The sequence below is a fragment of the Octopus sinensis genome, linkage group LG27, assembly GCF_006345805.1.
Source record: "Octopus sinensis linkage group LG27, ASM634580v1, whole genome shotgun sequence".
Classification (NCBI taxonomy): domain Eukaryota; kingdom Metazoa; phylum Mollusca; class Cephalopoda; order Octopoda; family Octopodidae; genus Octopus; species Octopus sinensis.
In genome coordinates this window covers 15,360,236-15,382,597 of record NC_043023.1, presented here as the reverse complement: position 1 = coordinate 15,382,597, position 22,362 = coordinate 15,360,236, and the positions used below count along the sequence as shown (strand labels likewise).

The 22,362-nt window shown below is 37.4% G+C and overlaps 2 protein-coding genes across 2 annotated transcripts in view; both read right to left on the bottom strand.

The window, feature by feature from the left end:
• Positions 1-22,362, bottom strand: part of LOC118768135 (zinc finger protein 665-like) — a 70,566-nt gene that overhangs the window by 33,622 nt on the left and 14,582 nt on the right. Inside the window, exon 2 of the mRNA XM_036514007.1 lies at positions 13,521-13,648. The gene's annotated coding sequence lies outside the window, so the exon portion shown is untranslated. The remainder of the gene's footprint in view (positions 1-13,520; positions 13,649-22,362) is intronic.
• Positions 12,139-20,030, bottom strand: LOC118768092 (zinc finger protein 708-like). Its single transcript, XM_036513897.1, has 5 exons — positions 20,027-20,030; positions 19,144-19,146; positions 18,589-18,706; positions 17,753-18,195; positions 12,139-12,383 (listed from the first exon to the last, which is right to left on the bottom strand). The coding sequence occupies exons 1-5, from the start codon at positions 20,028-20,030 to the stop codon at positions 12,139-12,141; spliced, it is 813 nt and encodes a 270-aa protein (XP_036369790.1).

Below are 22,362 nucleotides of genomic sequence, written 5' to 3'. Positions count from 1 at the left end.
ATGAATGAATTTGTGAACAGTGAGATTTCCCTTACTAGAATAAGTCTTTTTACAGATATCACATTGGTCTGATAACTTTTCTCTTTCTTTTAACATCTCCAGACTATTCATTATTGTTCTGTAGTATACAGACAGAAAATATATTTTCCACTTCTTCTTTATATATATCTTCTACAGCAAATCTGATCTTGAATATCTAAAAATGATACAAACACCTTTCCAGATTTTCTCACATTCAAACTTAATGCGAAATACTTTTGTAAATATTCCTGGCAATGAGGAAAACAAATGTTGCTAAGAAAGCGTTTGATAAAAGGCATTTTTCTTATTCTTTTCCTGCTAAGAGTTTACTTGATGAGAAGGACAAGTATTGAATTTCCTAACTAAATTTTCGAACTACTCTAGAAAGAATTTAGGATCTTTTCGGTTTGACCGGCAGTTTTTAACATAATTTCGAACTAAATAAAAAATTTCAAACTTCGTATACTGGTAGAATGTGTTTATAAAACATATTTTTCTCTTGGCTTTATTGAGAAAATCCTATAGTTTGTAAGATATTTGTTCTTTTTTATCTCTTCAATTTCTGCAATTTCAACCAATCAATGACGTCTATTGAGGTAAACAACATTCTGTACGTATGCATGCATGGATATGTGTATGTGCGTATGAATGTATGTACGTACGTACGTATATGCGTATGTGTGGTGTGATGGACGAAGAGGACAACAGAAGGAGAAGCAACGGGAGGAAGAAATACAAAAGGCCTTACCTCGGCGAAGATCCGAGGTCTCTTACGAATTTGACACGTCCTGTCGCTTCCTCGTCTCTGCTCGAACTGTCCCTTCGTCGATGACCACACGTGCGTCCTGCTTGACCTCTTCCGCCTCCTGCGACGCATTGGTTAGGCTTACACCGTAAACGGGTGGTGTGCGTATTCTTTACCCCCGCCCTCTTCCATTGCACAACTAAGTTACTGGAATATAAACAAACCAAAAATGGTTTTCGAACACTGATGCCTGCATGTTTCCCCCTATCCTCATCCAACATCACTCTGATAAGCTGGATTCGTTTCTTTCCGTCCCTGTAACTTACGGGTTCGACAACAGAACAGCGTAAAAGTAGCGATCGACTGGAAAATAAGCTTTAGTTTTGTATCTTTTGCCATCATTTGGATTTTTTTCTTAAGATTCAAAATTTTAAGTAGTAATTATAGCAATAATAAAACATTAAAAATTTACCAACTCAGTTTTATCATCCGACAAATGTGTAGTAATACGAGGTATACGTCAGGATTTTAGTTCGTTTCGTTGAGTTTCCATGCCGACTTTTAGAGCGTCTTTAAACTATATTCCCGTTAATTGCTCTTTTGCGTAATTAACATTAATTCACATTAATCTAATTATCGTAACATATGATCTATTTATCAAAACAGGTAAGATGTAATATATATTTATTTTTTAGCAGAAGCCGATTAACCTGGCTAATTCGAAACTCCAAACAAAAGTAAAAAGTTTTAAAAGTTGCTAGTTTGACATCGATGTTAATTCGGTTAAACTAAAGGAAGTTTAGAAGCCATCCATGGCTAACCACATTGGCTTGTTTTACACCTATTACACACATTTTTTTTTTGTTTCTTTGAATGGTGTAACGCTTTAGTTTAACCCCTCCACCTTCAGATATTATGGAAAATGTTAAACTACAAAACGGTGGACAATAATATTCTACTATCTTCAGAAACGTGGCAAGTCACTGTTGTTTAGCCCATGGTCACCCCTGACTGAGCAGACCTCTTAATGAAATTCGCTTGTGTTCCCGACTGTCCTGACTTTTAGAATACATCAAACATAAACACAACTATAATTTAAACACCAACCCACCACGACTTTTCCTTCTGTAACCTTATTAATAATGTAAATTTTTTAAAGAAATTCTGCATTCACATGTGTTGAAGGTCTGGATCATTGATACGTTTGTGTATTCGTTTCTTTTCAAGTTTAAGCCATTTGCTGATTCTGTCTACGAAAAGGTGTATCTTGTTTTATCATCGCGGTACCACTGGCCTCATGTTGCAGTCAGCTATTTATGTTTTATTAGATTGCAGATTATTCACAGGAGCAAAAATCAGACATAATTAACGTGGATTATTTCGACAGGAACAGCAAATATAGATGTTTAGCAAATAATACCTCTATGATAATTCAATAGACGGCTTTGAATCGACACAGTCAGCAAATGGAATATCTACTATAATAAAAAAAAAGGTAAAAATTCGGTGCTTTTTCATGGCCATGCCAAGTAAAATCCAAATTTTCTTGGCTTAATTAAAGACATTTATTGGCGAATAGAATTAACGGTTAAACTAAAGCGTTACACCATTCAAAGACACAAGAAAAAAATATGAACGAATATGAAAAAAAAATGCGCGCACGCGAAAGGGGAGTGGGGGAGATGCCTCGGAAAATTCACATCGAGAATTTCCGAAAGCGTCTGAGGGGCTGACCCGGGCACCAAAACAAAAAAAAAATAGTGTAATATGTGTAAAACAACTTGCTCTAAACGAATATGACAAAAAAAATGCGCACTCGCGAAAGAGGGGTGGGGGAGAGGCCTCGGAAAATTTACATCGGGAATTTCCGAAAGCGTCTGACCCGGGCCCAAAAACAAAAATAGCGTAATAGGTGTAAAACAACTTGCTCTAAACGAATATGATTTTAAAAATGCGCGCTCGCGAAAGGGGGGTGAGGGAGAGGCTTCGGAAATTTCACATCTTCAGTCCACGGCCTTTAAACTAAGAAAAAATAGTGTAATTGGTGTAAAACTACGTGTTCTAAACGAGTATCAAGAACACACACTCACACATGAATCATAAACTCCGTATTTTTGTACATATTTCGCAAAAAAAAAAAAAAGAGAAGAAATTCTGGAAAAAGTGAAGAAATGTTGGATCTCCGCCATATGAATCAAAATACGTGTCAGAAACATCTTGAAATACTACAGAAATTATGTTACGAAAATGATAATGTATACATACCTCTTTGAGTGGTCCATCGACATTGATGATAAAGAAATGAGATGGGTTGGAGGAAAAAATTATCTTGGGCCAGGATAAAGACTTGCTGCTGCCAATAAGAATACGTGTATTCTCTTGGCAGCAGGTTTGATGCTTTCCATAAATAGGAACTTGGAGAGGTATTGCTTTAAGTAACAGGCACGAATGCCTGGGCGAACAACTGATCTCTTAACTGACTCCCACAATCTCTCTATCGTCTGTGTGTGCACCGACGCATTTGTCGGATCAACAAAATTTTCACTGTGGTTGATGCCTTATAATTTAGCACACTCATCGGTAAAATTTTGCAGTTATTTCTTACTTATTTCCTTTTTTCCTAAAATTTTCGTTGCGTCTTGCAACCTTTTCAATAGTTTTGACTCTGTCCCTTATTTACACTGCTTTTCCTTTTGTTTGTTTGGGTGCATTGAAACTAAACTAGAGAAAGTATTAGATTTGTGACTCAGGTCATTATAGACGAAAGTAATGTCTTGTGTCATGAGTATCATTTTAAAGTGTAATTTATTCGGGTAAAAGTTTATATCCACAGTTTATCATTATGAAAATGTAGTTATAATTTTTATTGTTAAACCTTTGCTTTTTAAGTCTTTCCTATATCTTCTACTGTTTCTGTGTCATTTCAGATACTCGTATAAAGGAGTTTTACGTGAGATACATCATGAATATTGATCATGTTTTGAAAACGAATGTCAGCCGTTATAAATAATATATCTCTGGTGAATAACGGTGAAATATTTGTTCTGAATTAATAGCAACATTTGTTTTCCTCGTTGCCAGGAATATTTACAAAAGTATTTTGCATTGTGTTTGAATGTGAGAAAATCTGGAAAGGTGTTTGTATCATTTTCAGATATTCAAGATCAGATTTGCTGTAGAAGATATATATAAAGAAGAAGGGGAAAATATATTTTCTGTCTGTATACTATAGAACAATAATGAATAGTCTGGAGATGTTAAAAGAAAGAGAAAAGTTATCAGACCAATGTGATATCTGTAAAAAGACTTTTTCTAATAAGGGAAATCTCACTGTTCACAAATGTATTGATCCAGGGGAAAGAAATATTACTGTGATATTTGTGGTAAATCATTCTCTCGAAAAAGTCACCTTACTCATCACAAATACACTCATACTGGAGAGAAACCACATCACTGTGATATCTGTGGTAAATCATTCTCTAAAAAATATAACCTTACTAAACACAAATCCATTCATACAGGAGAGAAACCACATCAGTGTGATATTTGTGGTAAATCATTCTCTCAAAAAAGTAGCCTTAATTCTCACAAATATATTCACACAGGTGAGAAACCATATCAGTGTGATATCTGTGATAAATCCTTTTCATTAAAAAGTTATTTCACTACTCACAAATCCATTCATACAGGAGAGAAACCATATCGATGTGATATTTGTGGTAAATCATTCACTCAGAAATATAGCCTCACTCATCACAAATACACTCATACTGGAGAGAAACCATATCAATGTGATATTTGTGGTAAATCATTCACTCAGAAATATTGCCTCACTCATCACAAATACACTCATACTGGAGAGAAACCATATCAATGTGATATTTGTGGTAAATCATTCACTCAGAAATATTGCCTCACTCATCACAAATACACTCATACAGGAGAGAAACCATATCAATGTGATATTTGTGGTAAATCATTCTCTCAAAAGACTGCCCTTTCTTATCACAAAGTCGTTCATACTGGAGAGAAACCATATCACTGTGATATCTGTGGTAAATCATTCCCTAAAAAATATAACCTTACTAAACACAAAGCCATACATACAGGAGAGAAACCACATCACTGCGATATTTGTGGTAAATCATTCTCTCAAAAAAGTTACCTTGATTCTCACAAATCAGTTCATACAGGTGAGAAACCATATCAGTGCTATATCTGTGGTAAATCATTCTCTCAGAAGAGGTACTTAAATAGACACAAATGCATTAATACAGGGGACAAACCATAGCACTGTAGTATCTGCAGGCAAATCATTCCATTTAAGAAAATATTTAATTAATTACAAGTCTGCTCATACTGGAGAGAAACTATGTGACTGTGATGTCTGCAGCAAATCATTCTCTCAGGAATATGCAGTATATACTTATAAACGTATTCATACAGGAGAGAAACTCTATTGCTGTGATATCTGAGGTAAATCATTCTCTGTGGAACAATATTGAACTCATCACAAATCCATTCATACAGGAGAGAAATCATATCACTGTGACATCTGTGACAAGTCATTCTTTCATAGAGAGAAATAATAAACTAAACACAAGCATATTCATACAGGAGAAGATTCTTATGACTGTGTAATCTGTGCTAAATCATTCTCTCAATAATCTACCTTAACTAAACATATACTTATTCATATTGATCAATAACAATATCAATGATAAAACAGATGTCCTGCTGAATAAAATACAGCAAATGTATTACTTTTTACAAAATAAATTCATTTTTCACATTTTCCTCATTTGCATCAACTCACTAATTACGATTTGTGTTTTTTATTCAAACAATATTGATTATATTAATTTGCTCTGTTTTCTTGTGGATATATTATTTTGACACAAATGTATTACACTCCAGTTCCCAGCCGTGATCAGTTATCCTCTGCTGGACACACTCAGGGATCCCAGGATCTGCACCCTTTGTGCTACTGCCCACATATTCTGGCACTAGCTGGAGGCTTATTGCTGTTTGTCACAGTTTTGGGTGTAGAGTGGGAAATATTTTTCAAAAGCCTAATGCCCCACTCTACCTATGGTTCAAGCACATCCCCGCTCAACCCATGCAAGTGATTATCATCATACTTATTTTTTGCTAAATCCTTCTGTAGAGCAGGTTTTCATGGTCTTGTTCTTACCAGACACCAAGCATGGATTTATGATGGGCATCTGGTTAGAATGGCACCTGTTGTGATGAGAGTTACCATGTCCCCTTGTGAGAGATAGACTGGTTCGAGTAAAGTATAAATAGTAACGATCTGAGTGGGTTTGCGGTTCAGAGTCAATTGAAGTCGGAAGGTGTCACTTGGTTTACTTCCTAAGTAATATTGAATGTTGGTTCTTAAAAGATTTGTTAGTTCATTAGATTGTTGTTACAATTTTCTGGTTATCTTATTTATTGTACGGAACAATTATGTTACAACATCTGGCGATGAGGGTTTCGAAGCTCTTGCAGGTCAGTTAACAAATTTTTGTGATACAAAATTGTTAAATCATGGAAGACTAATTAGCTTCTTTAAAACTGTTGAAAAATCGACAAAGGCAGCAACAACAACAATTATTGGAGCTTTATTCAAAGAAGTCCAAAAATGAGGGAAGTACATTTTTGCCAGATGACGTTTTGGACTCGATGAATCCAGTTATAACCCAGAGGATGGTATAACTGTTGCATTGTACTACAGCAGCTAATTTTTAAGGATGATTGTAAGACATGGTCAGACACAGAAAAAGTAAGGTTATTATGACATAAATGAGCCCCATCTGAGTATGAACATTATTTTAATTTCATATTACCCGAAAAAACTCAATGAAATTTGTTTTAAAGAAACAATAGAATTACTGTCTAACATATTCGGTGATAAAACTTCTCTAACACTTGGATGGTGTTTTGGAATATAATGAAAAAAGAGGATGGTGATTTTATCACATACGCAGGAACAATTAACAGAATGTGTGAATATTTTTAAACTCAAAGAATTTACACCTAAAATATTCAGGTGTCTTCTTTTGGTACAAGGCCTTACAACACTGAATATACAGAAATTCACACTGCAGAACTAAATTCTGAAGATTAACCATTAAAGATCCTAGAGGGCTCTGAACAGAAACAAAATTCGTACACGTAAAAATGATTGGAATACATATTAAACTTCAGTTAGACATTGGAAGTGATATTTCAATAATAAATATGGATACAGTGAACTCTCCCTACTATGCCAGTTTTGCAGATGCCCAGAGAGCATGGAGCACTATCCGAAAGTTTATGCAGCAGAAGAGCAGCGGAGAACCCAGGGTCATGCAGGCGTATGATAGGCTAGACAATGAAATGAATGAAAACCGCCGAAAGTAGATGAGTCAGCCGACAATTTTTGAGAGCTTCAGGATTAACTAAAAGCAATTTGAACTTAATAAACATGGATGTCTTCTTTTTACCATTGCATTGAACTTCTTATTGGCCTTACTTCCTACCCTATGAATTTTTATTCGTATGTTCAGTAAATTTTTGGTTATGTAGTGTTTAGATAACAGACCCTCGGTACTATGCCACTCTGGCTCAGTCCCACAGGGTGGCAAAGTAGCGAGAGTTGACTGTATATGGAAGAAAATAGGGAAACCTATCTCTTCTACATGTTTCAGTCATTTGACAGTGGCCATGGTGGAGCACCACCTTTAGTCAAGCAAATAAACACCAGGACTTATTCTTTGTAAGCCCAATACTTATTCTATCAGTCACTTTTGCCGAACCGCTAAGTTACAGAGACATAAACGCACCAGCTTCAATTGTCAAGCGATGTTGGGGGGAGAAATATAGACATACAAACTTACACACACACACACACACACATATATATATACATATATATGATGGGCTTCTTTCAGTTTTTGTCTACCAAATCCACTTACAAGGTTTCAGTCGGTCCGAGGCTATAGTAGAAAACACTTGCCCAAGGTGCCACGTAGTGGGACTGAACCTGGAACCTTATGGTTCAGAAGCAAGAAACTTACCACACAGCCACTCCTATGCCTATACTCTTTTACTTCTTTCAGTCATTTGACTGGAGCACTGCCTTTAATCGAGCAAATCGACCCCAGGACTTATTCTTTTGTAAGCCCAGTACTTATGATATCGGTCTCTTTTGCCGAACCACTAAGTGACGGGGACATAAACACACCAGCATCGGTTGTCAAGCAATGCTAGGGGGACAAACACAAACACACATATATATATATATATGACGGGCTTCTTTCAGTTTCCGTCTACCAAATCCGCTCACAAGGCTTTGGTCAAGCCAAGGCTATAGTAGAAGACACTTGACCAAGATGCCATGCAGTGGGGCTGAACCCGGAACCTTATGGTTCATAAGCAAGCTACTTTCCACACAGCCACTCCTGCGCCTATGTTGAGAAAAACAGCAAAATTTCTTTGTAGCATGACGGGTGACAAATTAAATTTCATAGGCAAAATGTGGGGATATGTCACATTTCAAGTGAAAGCATGCAATGTCTTCATTGTTAAATATGTTGATTATCTGTTTGGTACCAATTTTTTTTTTTTCTTGTTTCAGCTCAGAGCTGCGGCCATGCTGATGCACCGCCGTTTTGTACTAGAATGTTATTACGAAGAACTTCCTCTAATGTGTGGCACTTGGTGAAGAATGGAGTTTGATATAGCTACTCTCATTTGCACCTCTTGCCGTGAGGTAGGTTCATCTGGGACTCTCGACAGGAAGATGTCCAGCTTTGATTTAAAAATCACTACATCTACCTTGTGCAAGTTCCTCAGACTCTTTGGGAGAATATTAAAAAGCTGTGGGCCCTTGAAACCCAGCCTGTTGCAGAAGCTGGTCCTGAAGCATGATGTCATTGCCGGGATCTTTGGCACTATGCAATGTTGTCCCGTTCTAAAATTGCTGTAGTTTACAATGCAATTGGTTAGAATTATTCAACATGGGACTTCCCTATAAATATCTATTGTAAAAATGTAAATGGTTCATCATCATCATTTAACATCCACTTTCCATACTGGCATGGGTTGGACGATTTTGACTGAGGGCTGCACCAGGCTCCAATCTGATCTGGCAGAGTTTCTACAGCTGGGTGCCCTTCCTAATGCCAACCACTCCGAGAGTGTAGCGGGGCTGTCCAAGAATTTGGACCTGGAGATCTCCATTTCCACTGACTTCAAGGGCCACCTCCCAGTGGTGTCAGGCGTCAATGGAAAGCGCCCTCGACTGCAACAAGACGACCAAAGATTTTTTATTTCCCTTACCTGTCTTGTTGCTTAACAACAAGAGTGTAGTGGGTGTTTTTCCAGTGTGACTGGCACGGAAGGGGGGGCAGCCAGATGGCACTGGCATCGATAAGGCTCAAATGGTAGTTCTTTTGTGCCAACTCTTTATCTCACATTCACAGCATCATCATCGTTCAGTGTCCGTTTTCCATGCTAGCATGGGTTGGATGGTTCGACTGGGGTCTGGGAAGCCAGAAGGCTGCACCAGGCCCAGTCTGATGCCCTTTTCTCCATGCCGAGCAGGGCCATCTCCCTGACAGGATCTGTCTTTGGTCTTTGCTAAATTTACTGTATGGTTTTTCAATCCAGATCTTGCTTCCATACCTGAAATTTGTTCTCTAATTGTGGTAGGGATTCAGCAATAAGAACAAGGTCATCAGCTTGGAAGAGATCCCAAGGGCAGCCAATCTTAAATTCCTTCCTAATGCCAACCACTCCGTGAGTGTAGTGGGTGCATTTTACATGCCACCAGCACAGGTGCCAGGCAAGGCTGGCAACGGCTATGATCGGTTGATGCTTTTTACCAGCAAGGAAGCCAGTCAAGGTGGTGCTGGCATCAGTCATGTTCGGATGGTGCTTTTTACTTGCCACCGGCACAGGTATCACAACTACAATTTCAATTGATTTTTTGATGTTAATGTACTTGACTCAATAGGTCTCCTCAAATATCAATATAAGTTCCATGGATCAAGGTGTAGAATTGTATCAAGTAGAAGCACCAGCAATGCTATCTTCCTGGTGAGGCAAAAGCAGAAGTACTTGGTCAAAGATATATCTTTGCATTTGGATTTTGTTGACATGGAAAAAGCTTTTGACAGAGTCCCCTACTCCATTATTTGGTGAGAAATAGAGAAGCTAGGGAGAGATGAGTGGTTGGTAAGATTGGCTGCCCTTGGGATCTCTTCCAAGCTGATGACCTTGTTATTATTGCTGAATCCCTACCAAAATTAGAGAACAAATTTCGGATCTTTTCCTTTTGAACGGCACTTTGTAACATAATTTCTAGTTAACTAAACACTTTTAAACTTTGTATACTGGAAGAATGTGTTTATAAAACATCATTTTTCTTGGCTTTATTGAGAAAATTCTATAGTTTGTAAGATATTTCGTCTGAAAATTCGAGTATTTTGGCAATTTTAACCAATCGCTGGAGTCTATTTAGGTAAATATTCCGTGCTGTATGAATATGTCCCTCCTTTAAGAAACAGATTGGGTTTATTTACATTTGTGAAGAAAAAAAGATACCCTTCCCACTCCCCTAACTCTAACTCTAAAATAGATTGAAATGCAATAGATCGATACTAGGGCCGTAATTATGGGTGACATTTTCATTTGACACCGCTAGAAAAAAATCCCACTTTCTGTAGCGGTGTCGTATGAAATTGTCATCCATAATTATGGCCCTAGTATCGATCTATTGCATTTCAATCTCTTTTAGATTTAGGGTTCGGGGTGGGGGAATGGTATCTTTTTTTCTTCACAAATGTAAATAAACCCAATCTGTTTCTTAAAGGAGGGACATATTCATTATGCACAGAATGTTATTTACCTAAATGGGGGTCAGCGATCAGTTAAAATTGCCAAAATACTCGAATTTTCAGACGAAATATCTTACAAACTATAGAATTTTCTCAATAAAGCCAAGAAATAATGATGTTTTATAAACACATTCTAATAGTATACGAAGTTTAAAAGTGTTTAGTTAACTAGAAATTGTGTTGAAAAGCACCGTTCAAAAGGAAAAGATCCCAAATTTTAGGTATGGAAGCAAAATCTGGATTGAAAAACTATACAGTAAATTTAGCAAAGACCAAAGACAGATCTTGTCAGAGAGATGGCCCTGCTCGGCATGTAGAAAAGATGTCAGGAGAAACTCCATGTAGTGTACCCAGTACAAGATATGGACACATATTTTCATTAGATTATAGGCTGCAGATCGTGGGATAGCCTAAGCATGTCCAGCAGAGAACAACTGATCATCGTTGGGAACTGGAATGTGATACAATGGTGTCGGAATAATATATCCACAAGAAAACAGCAAATTAATGTAATTAAAATTGTTTGAATGAAAACCACACACATCATAATTAATGAGTTGATGCAAATGAGGAAAATGTAAAAAATTTATTTCTCTCAAAAAAAGTAATACAATTGCTGTATTTTATTCCCCATTTTATCACTGGCATTGTTATTGATCAATATGAATAAATCAGGTTTAGTTAAATTACGTTAAGAGAATGATTTTGCACAGATAACACAGCAATATGTCTTCTCTCCTGTATGAATGCATTTAAAATTAGTTAAACAACATAATCCTAAGAGAATGATTTACTACAGATATCAAAACCAAAAATCAAAGTCATAATCGATCAACATCAATGGAATTTGTAGCTGTGATACCAAGGCCGGTGGCACATAAGTGAACCATCCGAACGTGGCCGTTTGCCAGTTCCGTCTGGCACCTTTGCCGGTGGCACGTAAAAAGTACCCACTACAATCACGGAGTGGTTGGCGTTAAGAAGGGCATCCAGCTGTAGAAACACTGCCAGATCAGACTGGAGCCTGGTGCAGCCTTCTGGCTTCCCACACCCCAGTTGAACCGTCCAACCCATGCTAGCATGGAAAGTGGACGCTAAACGATGATGATGATGATCACAGTGATACAATATCTCCCCAATCTAAGTGGATTTGTGATAAAAATATTTTCTCACGCAGAATGATTTACTGCAGATATTACAGTGCTTTCTCTCCTGTATGAATGTATTTGTGATTAGTTAAATATTGTTCTACAGACAATGATTTGCCACACCTCTTACAGTGAAAGGGCTTCTCTCTTGTATGAATACATTTATGAGTATATATAGCACATTCCCAAGAGAATGATTTACCACAGATATCACAGTGACATAGTTTGTCTCCTTTATGAATAGACTTAGAATGATTTACTGCAGATATCACAGTGCTATGATTTCTCTCCTGTATGAATGTATTTGTGTCTAGTAAGGTTACTTTTTCCAGAGAATGATTTACCACAGATATGCCCTCTCATCAGTGTGAGTACATTCATGAGCAGTTAAATAACTTCTTAATACAAAGGATTTACCACATATATTGCAGTGATATTGTTTCTCTCCTGTATGAATGTATTTGTGTCTATTAAAATTACTTTTATGAGAGAATGATTTACCACAGATATCACACTGATATGGCCTTTCATTAGTGTGAGTAAGTTCATGAGCAGTTAAATTACTTCTCACTACAAAGGATTTACCACAGATATTGCAGTGATATGGTTTCTCTCTTGTATGAATGGATTTGTGAGAAATAAGGCTACCTTTTTGAGAGAATGATTTACCACAAATATCGCAGTGATATGGCTTCTCACCTGTATGTGTTAGTTTGTGAGTGGCTAAATAACTTTTTAATGAAAAAGATTTATTACAGATATCACACTGATATGGTTTCTCTCCTGTGTGAATATATTTGTGAGAAGTAAGGTTACATTTGTGAGTGAATGATTTACCACAAATATCACAATGAAATGGCTTCTCATGAGCATGAATAAGTTTGTGTTTAGTTAAAGAACTTCTTATTGAAAAGGATTTATTACAAATATCACAGTGATGTGGTTTCTCTCCTGTATGAATGTATTTGTGAGAAGTAAGGCTAGTCTTTTGAGAGAATGATTTACCACAAATACCACACTGATATGGTTTCTCTCCTGTGTGAATGTATTTGTGATAAGTAAGGCTAGTCTTTTGAGAGAATGATTTACCACAAATACCACACTGATATGGTTTCTCTCCTGTATGAATGTATTTGTGAGAATCAAGGTGACTTTTTTGGGAGAATGATTTACCACAGATGTCACAGTGATGCGGTTTCTCTCCTGTATGAATGTATTTGTGATAAGTAAGGCTAGTCTTTTGAGAGAATGATTTACCACAAATACTACACTGATATGGTTTCTCTCCTGTATGAATGTATTTGTGATGAGTAAGATGATCTTTCTTAGAGAATGATCTGCCACAGATATCACAGTGAAATTGCTTTCCACTTGGATCAATACACTTGTGAACAGTGAGATTCGCTGTATTAGAAAAAGTCTTTTTACAGATATCACATTGGTCTGATAATTTTTCTCTTTCTCTTGTCATCTCCGGTGGATTCATTATTCTTCTGCAGTATACGACCCCAAAATATATTTTTCTTTTCTTCTTTATAAATGTCTTTGTTGATTCAAATACTTCTACTGCTATATTTACAGCAAATCTGATCTTCTCGAATATCTGAAGATAATACAAAGACCTTCACAGATTTTTCCAAATTCAAACAGAATGTAAAATACTGGCAATGAAGAAAACAAACGTTCGTATTAATTCCAAAGAAATATTTCACAGTTATTCACCATAGATTTGTAATAGAAACAGGGTTATATATATTATTTATAATATCTTCCATTAGTCTTCAAAGGATGATCAATATTCATGATGTATCTGATGTAAAAACTCCTTTATACCACTAACATCTCATATTCTGAAATGACACAGAAACAGTAGAAGATACAGGAAAGACTTGAAAAGCAGAGATTCAACTATAAAAAATATTACTACATTTTCATAATAATAAACTGTTTATATAAACCTTAACCCGAATAATTAGTCTCTATACACAGACTTCCGTTCCTTTACCTTCAGATATTATGTAAAATGTTAAACTACAAAATATTGGACAATAACTTCCTACTATCTTCAGAAATGTGATAAGTCACTGTTGTTTAGCCCGGAATCATCCCTGGCTGAACAGGTCTATTAATGAAATTAGGTTGTGTTCACGACTTTTAGAATAATAATAATGAAATTACTGTATACAGTGCTCAGGTGCACCACAACTTGTCAAAAGTGTGTATAAAGTATATGCAGTAATGTACAAATGACTGGAAAGTGAACAGTGTATGAGTCAGATACATGCTTGCGTGTGTATGGAGGGGAGAAAATCAGGTGTAGTGTTGGCGAATCTGAGGAAGCATGGAAAGAAGCCCGTCGTATATATGTGTATATGTATGTTTGTGTGTGTGCTTATGTGTCTGTGTTTGTCACACTAACATCGCTGGACAACCATCCAGTGTCAAATTAATCACAGAACTTGAGGCAATCCAACGAAGCTACACAAAGAAGATAGCCTCTGTGCAGCATATGGGCTATTGGGAAAGACTCAAGAGATTAAGACTATTCCTTAGAGCGTAGGCGAGAAAGATATGCCATAATATACATCTGGAAGATCCTAGAAGGACTTGTCCCAAACTTTGGCATCGAGTGTTACACAAATACTAGAACTGGGAGCCACTGCATAGTGCCAAGGACTCCAAATTTGCCATCAAGATATAGGACAAGATACTGTGATAGCCTGGGCTTCAGAGGTTCACAGCTCTTCAATATCCTCTCGAAGGACCTGAGAGACCTGCATGGGGTGGATGCAGATGTCTTTAAAATAAAACTGGATCTCTTCCTGTCAGGTGTCCTAGATGAACCAACTTCACGGCAGGAGGTGCAGATGAGGGCAGCTTCATCGAACTCTCTCATGCACCAAATGGCAATTGCTAAAAAGCATTCGTGAAGTAAAATCATGTAGCAACACCAAATATAATTTATCTAATTTTGACACAGTTTGGCTAACCGAATACGGTTGCTTACAGCTCTAGTTAAGAATGCGAATGTCCAGTTCTATCTCATTATTATTATCATTGTTGTTGTTATTCTTTTGCACCAGCAGCCAGAGTGTTTGCCATTTCGTGGTGTGTCCGCCCATCCCACCCCCATCACCTATACTGGAAGTCCCTATGTTCTGACCCCCATTGGATGCCTTTCCCCTGAACACCTCCAATGGCTTAGATGCTCCCCCATCCATACTTAGTGTTTACCTCCTGTGGAATGCAGTGATAATTTAGTGCACAAAATAATGGTGTAGTGTGTGCAGGTTGAAGGCTATTGTATGTTTATGAGTTCTGTCAAATTCAAGCTTTCTTTTCAGGTACCTGATGCTGCTGTCCCCCACCTCAGGGTCTTGCAGGCCCACACCTTCCACAACCTCAGAATTGGCACATTGAAAGATAGGTCTGGTGAGATTGTTGAGATTCTTGAATGGAGCCATGTAGATTTGTGCTGCTTCCAAGAAGTAAGGTGGAGAGGAAGTTCTACTAGGTTCCTCACAAGCAAAGAACGTAGGTATAAGATTTTCTGGGTAGGGAATACTGATGGAGTTGAGGGCATGGATATACTTCTTGCAGAGAGAATGGGTTGATAAGGTAATCAAGGTAGTCAGAGTCTGTGATAGAATACTTAAGCTTAGATTAGTGTTGCAACATGGGTTAGCAACCATAATCTTGGCTTATGCCCCTCAGCCAGGGTTACCTGATAAACAGAAAGACCGATTTCATGGCACCCTCTTCTACTTACTTATACTTGTGGCGACATTCACCCCAGTCGGGTTGAGTCGGCTTATTCTACCACCCTCGAGGCATCTCAAACCATGGCAGCCCCCGCACGATGGTCCTGCACCAGTTCACTGGAGATAGCAAGCCAGTCACGGTTCCATCGGCGCAGGCAGACCACCTCTGGACCCGTGAGCACAGAGAGGTCCTCCTTGATTGTCGTAACCCAGGTCCTCAGCTGCCCGCCCATGCGTTTCCACCGGTTGGGAAGTGGAGTTGGGAGGACATCACGGCTCAGTTCACCCACCGGATGCCTACATGCATGTCCAAACCACCGCAAGCGCCGTTGCAGAAGGACAGATGGAAGGGGCCCCAGAGATTGGCGGTGGGAGTATACTTTACTCGGACCAGTCTACTCTCATCACAACAGGTGCCATTCTAACCAAGATGCCTATCATAAATCCCTGCTTGGTGTCTGGTAAGAACAAGACCATGAAAACCGGATCTACAGAATGATTTAGCAAAAAATAAGTAGGCTGTATCATCCACTCTACACCAATCACTATGACAAAAGCAGTAGGCCTCCAGTTTGTTCTAGAATATGTGGGTTGCTATCACAAATACTGCAAATCCTGAGACTCAAAACATGTCCAGGAGGACACAACCGATCGTAATTGGGAACTGGAATGTCATATATTGGTGTGATAATGACACATCCACAAGAAAATAGAACAAATTAATTTAATCAATATTATTTGAATGGAAAACACACATCATAATTAATGAGTTGAAGCAAATGAGGAAAATGGAAACAATTAATTTATTCAATAAAAAGTAATACAATTGCTGTATTTTATTTCACCAGGCATAGGAGTGGCTGTATGGTAAGTAGCTTGCTTACCAACCAAATGGTCCCGGGTTCAGTCCCATTGTGTGGCGCCTTGGGCAAGTGTCTTCTACTATAGCTTCGGACCGACCAAAGCCTTGTGAGTGGATTTGGTAGACGGAAACTGAAAAGAAGCCCGTCGTATATATCATCATCATCGTTTAACGTCCGTTTTCCATGCTAGCATGGGTTGGACGGTTCAACCAGAGTCTGGGAAGCCAGGAGGCTGCACCAGGCTCCAGTCGGATCTGGCAGTGTTTCTACAGCTGGATGCCCTTCCTAACGCCAACCACTCCATGAGTGTAGTGGGTGCTTTTTACGTGCCACCTACACAGGTACCAGACGAGGCTGGCAAACGGCAACGATCAGATGGTGCTTTTTACGTGCCACATGTGTGTGTACGATTGTGTGCCTTTGTTTGTCCCCGCAACATCGCTTGACAACCGATGCTGGTGTGTTTATGTCCCTGTAACTTAGCAGTTCGGCAAAAGAGACAGATAGAATAAGTACTAGGCTTACAAAGAATAAGTCCTGGGGTCGATATGCTCGACTAAAGGCGGTGCTCCAGCATGGCCACAGTCAAATGACTGAACCAAGTAAAAGAAAGAAAAGACATCTATTTTATGCCAGTTATTTTTATTGATCAATATGAATAAGAATATGTTTAGTTAAGGTAGATTATTGAGAGAATGATTTAGCACAGATTACACAGTCATAAGAATCTTATCCTCTATGAATATGTTTGTGTTTAGTTAAGTAATTACGAGAGAATGATTAATCACTGATGTCACAGCGTTACGGTTTTTCTCCTGTATGAATGTATTCATGTTGAGTTAACCCACATGGTAAAAGAATGACAGTGCTATGGTTTCTTTCCTGTATGAATGAATTTAAGATTAGCTAAATATTGTTCCACAGAGAATGATTTAGCATAGTTATCATAGTGATAGGGCTTCTCTCTTGCATAAATACATTTATGAGTATATATAGCACATTCCCAAGAGAATGATTTACCACAGATATCACAGTTATATGGTTTGTCTCCTTTATGAATAGACTTTGAATGATTTACTGCAGATATTAAAGTGCTAGGGTTTCTCTCCTGTATGAATGTGTTTGTGAGAATCAAGGTAACGTCTTTCAGAGAATGACATTCCACAGACATCACATTGATGAGGTTTCTCTCCTGTATGAATGTATTTGTGTTTAGTAAGGCCTCTCTTCTGAGAGAATGATTTACCACAAATATCACAGTCATTTGGTTTCTCTTCTGTATGAATGGATGTGTGAGAAGAAAGGTGACTTTTTTGAGAGAATGATTTACCACAAATATCACACTGATATGGTTTCTCACCTGTATGAATGAATTTGTGAGTCGTTAAATTACGTTTTAATGAAAAAGATTTACCACAGATATCACAGGGATATGGTTTCTCTCCTGTATGAACGGATTTGTGATAAGTAAGTCTATGCTTTTGAGAAAATGATTTACCACAAATATCACATTGATAAGGTTTCTCTCCTGTATGAATGTATTTGTGAGAAGTCAGGTGAATTTTCTGAGAGAATGATTTTCCACAGATATCACAGTGATAAGGTTTCTCTCCTGTATGAATGGATATGTGATAAGTAAGGCTGTGCTTATGGGAGAATGATTTACCACAAATATCACATTCATATGGTTTCTCTCCTGTATGAATGTATTTGTGAGAAGTCAGGTGAATTTTCTGAGAGAATGATTTTCCACATATATCACAGGGATGTGGTTTCTCCCCTGTATGACTGACTTTGTGATAAGTAAGGCTATGCTTAAAGGAGAATGATTTACCACAAATATCACAGTAATATGGTTTCTCACCTGTATGAATGGATTTGTGTTTCGTAAGGTTACTTTTACCAGAGAATGATTTACCACAAATATCACACTGATATGGTTTCTCTCCTGTATGAGTGGATTTGTGACAAGTAAGGCTAATCTTATGAGAGAATGATTTACCACAAATATCACACTGATAAGGTTTCTCTTCTGTATGAATGGATTTGTGTTGAGTAAGGCTACTTTTATGAGAGAATGATTTACCACAAATGTCACATTGATATGGTTTCTCACCTGTATGACTGTATTTGTGAGAAGTAAGGTGAACCTTCTGAAAGAATGACTTTCCACAAATATCACAGTGATACCGTTTCGCTCTTGTATGAATGTAATTGTGTTTAGTAAGGTGACTTTTATCAGAGAATGATTTACCACAGACATCACAGTGATATGGCTTCCCCCCTGCATGAATGAATTTGTGAACAGTGAGATTTCTCTTATTAGAATAAGTCTTTTTACAGATATCACATTGGTATGATAATTTTTCTCTTTCTTTTGTCATCTCTTGAGGATTCATTATTGTTCTATAGTATACAAGCACAAAATATAATTTTGCTTCCTTTTTTATATATTTCTATTGCTTATATTTCCAGCAGTTCCGATCTCCATCAATATCTGAAGATGATACAAACACCTTTGCAGATATCTCTCAGTCCGAACAGAATGTGAAATACTTTACCAAATATTCCAGGCAATGATGGAAACAAATGTTGCCATTAATTCAGAAGAAATATTTCAGTTTTCCACCATAGACAAATCATATAAACAGAGTTATGTCAAATATTTATAACATCTTCCATTAGATGATCAATATTCATGAAGTATCACTAACATTTCACCTCCTGAAATGACACAGAAACAGAAGAAGATATAGGAAAGACTTAAAAAGCAGAGATTCAATTATAAAAAAAATATAACTACATCTTCATAATGATAAACTGTGGATAAAATCCTTTAATTTGTCTTTGAAATTTATTTATGGTAATTTATAATATGGTAACCCTTTTGTTACCATATTTCTTTTGAGATTCAGTGTGTTTCTTTCAATTATTTTAAATATAATAAAGAATTTAGTAAACTAACTTAGTTATCATTCAACTAGTGCTAGGAACATAAATTGTAACTAAGGTTTGGTGAAAGACTTTAATTCAAAACTTATGAAAACAAGACATTTTACCACAGAGTCAGAGCCGGTTTTGGCCGGGTTAGTAACAAAAGGGTGTGGTCTTTGAAATTTATTTTGTTATTAAAATTATATATGATACAACCTTGTGTAATGTCTACATATACACGGACTTCAGTTCCTCTTCCTTCAGATATTATGTAAAACATTATCCCTTTAGTGTTCAGATTATTCTGTTAAATGTAATTCTTTTTCACTCAAATTGTTTTGAATTCATCATGCAATATCTTATGGCTTTGAGGTTTCAATGATGTGATTGTTTATTTCTAGAATGTCAATGTAGGTTAGGTGTGAGGGCCCAGATACCGCCAGTTTGAATATAAAACATGCAGAATATCTGGGCCTGATATGGCCGGTTTAAACAATAAAGGGTTCAACTATAGGATATTGGACAATAATACGATGAGTGACTAATGTTTAACCCTAGGTTATCCCTGACTGAGCAGATCTATTATTAATGAAATTAGGTAATGTTCATGATTGTTACAACTTCTGTAACAGATCAAACATAAATATAAACTACAATTTAGTGAACCAACCCATCATGACTTTTCCTCTCCTAACTTTATTAATAATAAAAACAAACTGCACTCACATATGTTGAAGGTGTGGTCACTAATTTAGAGAAAGTGTTCTGTGAATTGACGTATGAAGAGTAGAGACAGGACAGAATGGCGATCCTTCGGTATAGGTACACACGTGTCTTTGTTTACATTTCTAAAGATAACAGAAACCCTCCCCCCATATAAAAAAACACCTTTTTGAAATGTATCCAGTACTTCCGGAAGTACACCGGTACTTATACCGTAAGATCGCCTTTCTTTTTAAAACAAAGTAAATAAAACACAAAAGCATAGGTACTACTAGCGAAGACTGGACCCGGTACGCGCTAGCTAGTCGTAAGTAGTCGATCCTACAACGAAAATTTTAGGAAAAAAGTAAATAAGTAAGAAATAAGGGTTAATATCTAGATCCGCACCCGGTGGAAAACATGGAAACGCAAATGTGTAACAGTTGTAAGGCATCGTATATTGACGTAATAAGACGGAAAAAAAGGGCGCTGACGAACGGGGGTGGGGTGGGGGGTCGGAAAATTCCCAGGATCAACCGTAGAGGATCCACGCCCAGGTGGCAAAAATGGAAAAAAATGTGTGTAAGAGGTGTAAGGCATCGTATATTGAAGGAATATGACGAAAAAAAAGCGCGCTGACAAACGGGGGGGGGGAGGGGGCTCGGAAAAAAAAATATATATAGACTAGCAGTATCGCCCGGCGTTGCTCGGGTTTGTAAGGGAAATAACTATAAAGCATTTTTAGCAAAAATATTGAAAAATATTGAAAATAGCAAAAAAATTGAAATTCTCGACCCCATGTCGAATTTATCGATTTCTTTCAGAACTGGGGGAACTTTTCAAAATTTTCGCTGCGTTAGTTTTGAATTATGACATTGGGCTATGTGTGTGTCAAGTTTCATCAGAATCGGTTGAAAGCCGTGGTCAGGGTGAGGGTACAACCTGACAGACACACAGAAAAACTGCCGTTTATATATAGAGATTTTTAGAGAGTTACTTCCCTTATGCCAACAATGCGTTTAAATGGTGAAAATTGATGGTAAATTTTTCTTTAAATCGTAGGCAATTTTCCGAGCCCCCTCCCCCCCCCCCGTTTGTCAGCGCGCTTTTTTTCGTCATATTCCTTCAATATACGATGCCTTACACCTCTTACACATATTTTTTTCCATTTTTGCCACCTGGGCGTGGATCCTGTACAGTTGATCCTGGGAATTTTCCGACCCCCCCACCCCACCCCCGTTCGTCAGCGCCCTTTTTTTACGTCTTATTCCGTCAATATACGATGCCTTACAACTGTTATACATTTGCGTTTCCATTTTTTCCACCGGGTGCGGATCTAGATATTAACCGAAATAAGAAATAACTGCAAAATTTTACCGATGAGTGTGTTAAATTATAAGGCACAAAAAGAAAATGACTCTCCCCAGACACAACAGAATATGCTTCAATACACGAATTCATATAAAGAACCTTGCAAACCAAATAGAATTAATATCTGTTTCTTTATTACCCACAAGGGGCGAAACACGGACGAAACAAACAAGAACAGACAAACGGATTAAGTCGATCACATTGACCCAGTGCGTAACTGGTACTTAATTTATCGACCCCGAAAGGATGAAAGGCAAAGTCGACCTCGGCGGAATTTGAACCCAGAACGTAACGGCGGACGAAATTAATATCGATGTCAGACTAGCAACATTGAATACTTTCATTATTGTCTGGAGTTTCGAATTTTCCAGGTTCTTCTGCTTTCACTAAAAATAAAATATGTACGATATCTTACCTGTTATGATAAATAAATCAGTGCTAAAAGTCAATTAACGCAAACCACACCAAAAAAGCCATTCAGCGGGAAACGTAATTGAAAGAAAGCTCAAAAAATAGACATGGAATGTCGACGAAACGAACTGAATATCCGGATGTTGTATATATCGTAATATATACAACGAAGTTACAGGAATGTAAACAAAGTAACAATGGTTTTCGAATACAGGTAGAAATAACACACACGAGTCTTCTTGTTTTCCCTCCGTCCCTCTTTGATAAGTCCTGTTGGTTTCTTTTCGTCCCTGTAATTTAAGGGTTCGGTAACAGGATAGTGGGAAAGTACCAATAGATATGAAAATAAGCAGTCAGTTTTGTATGTTTTGTCATCATTTGGATTTTTCCTCATAACTCACATTTTTGAAAAGTAATTATACCAATAAAAAACATTGAGAATTTACCAACTTAGTTTTAGCATCCGATAAATGTATAGTATTACGATATATACAACGTCCGGATATTCAGTTCGTTTCGTCT

Excerpts from the sequence above, each read along its gene's own strand:
- LOC118768092 (XM_036513897.1), bottom strand. Across the intron at positions 18,196-18,588 it reads CACTGTGATATTTGTGGAAA|ACCACATCCCTGTGATATAT; the intron begins GTCATTCTTTCA and ends TACAGGGGAGAA. Across the intron at positions 12,384-17,752 it reads ATATCAGTGTGATATTTGTG|GTAAATCCTTTGTAGTGAGA; the intron begins GTAAATCATTCT and ends GCAATATCTGTG.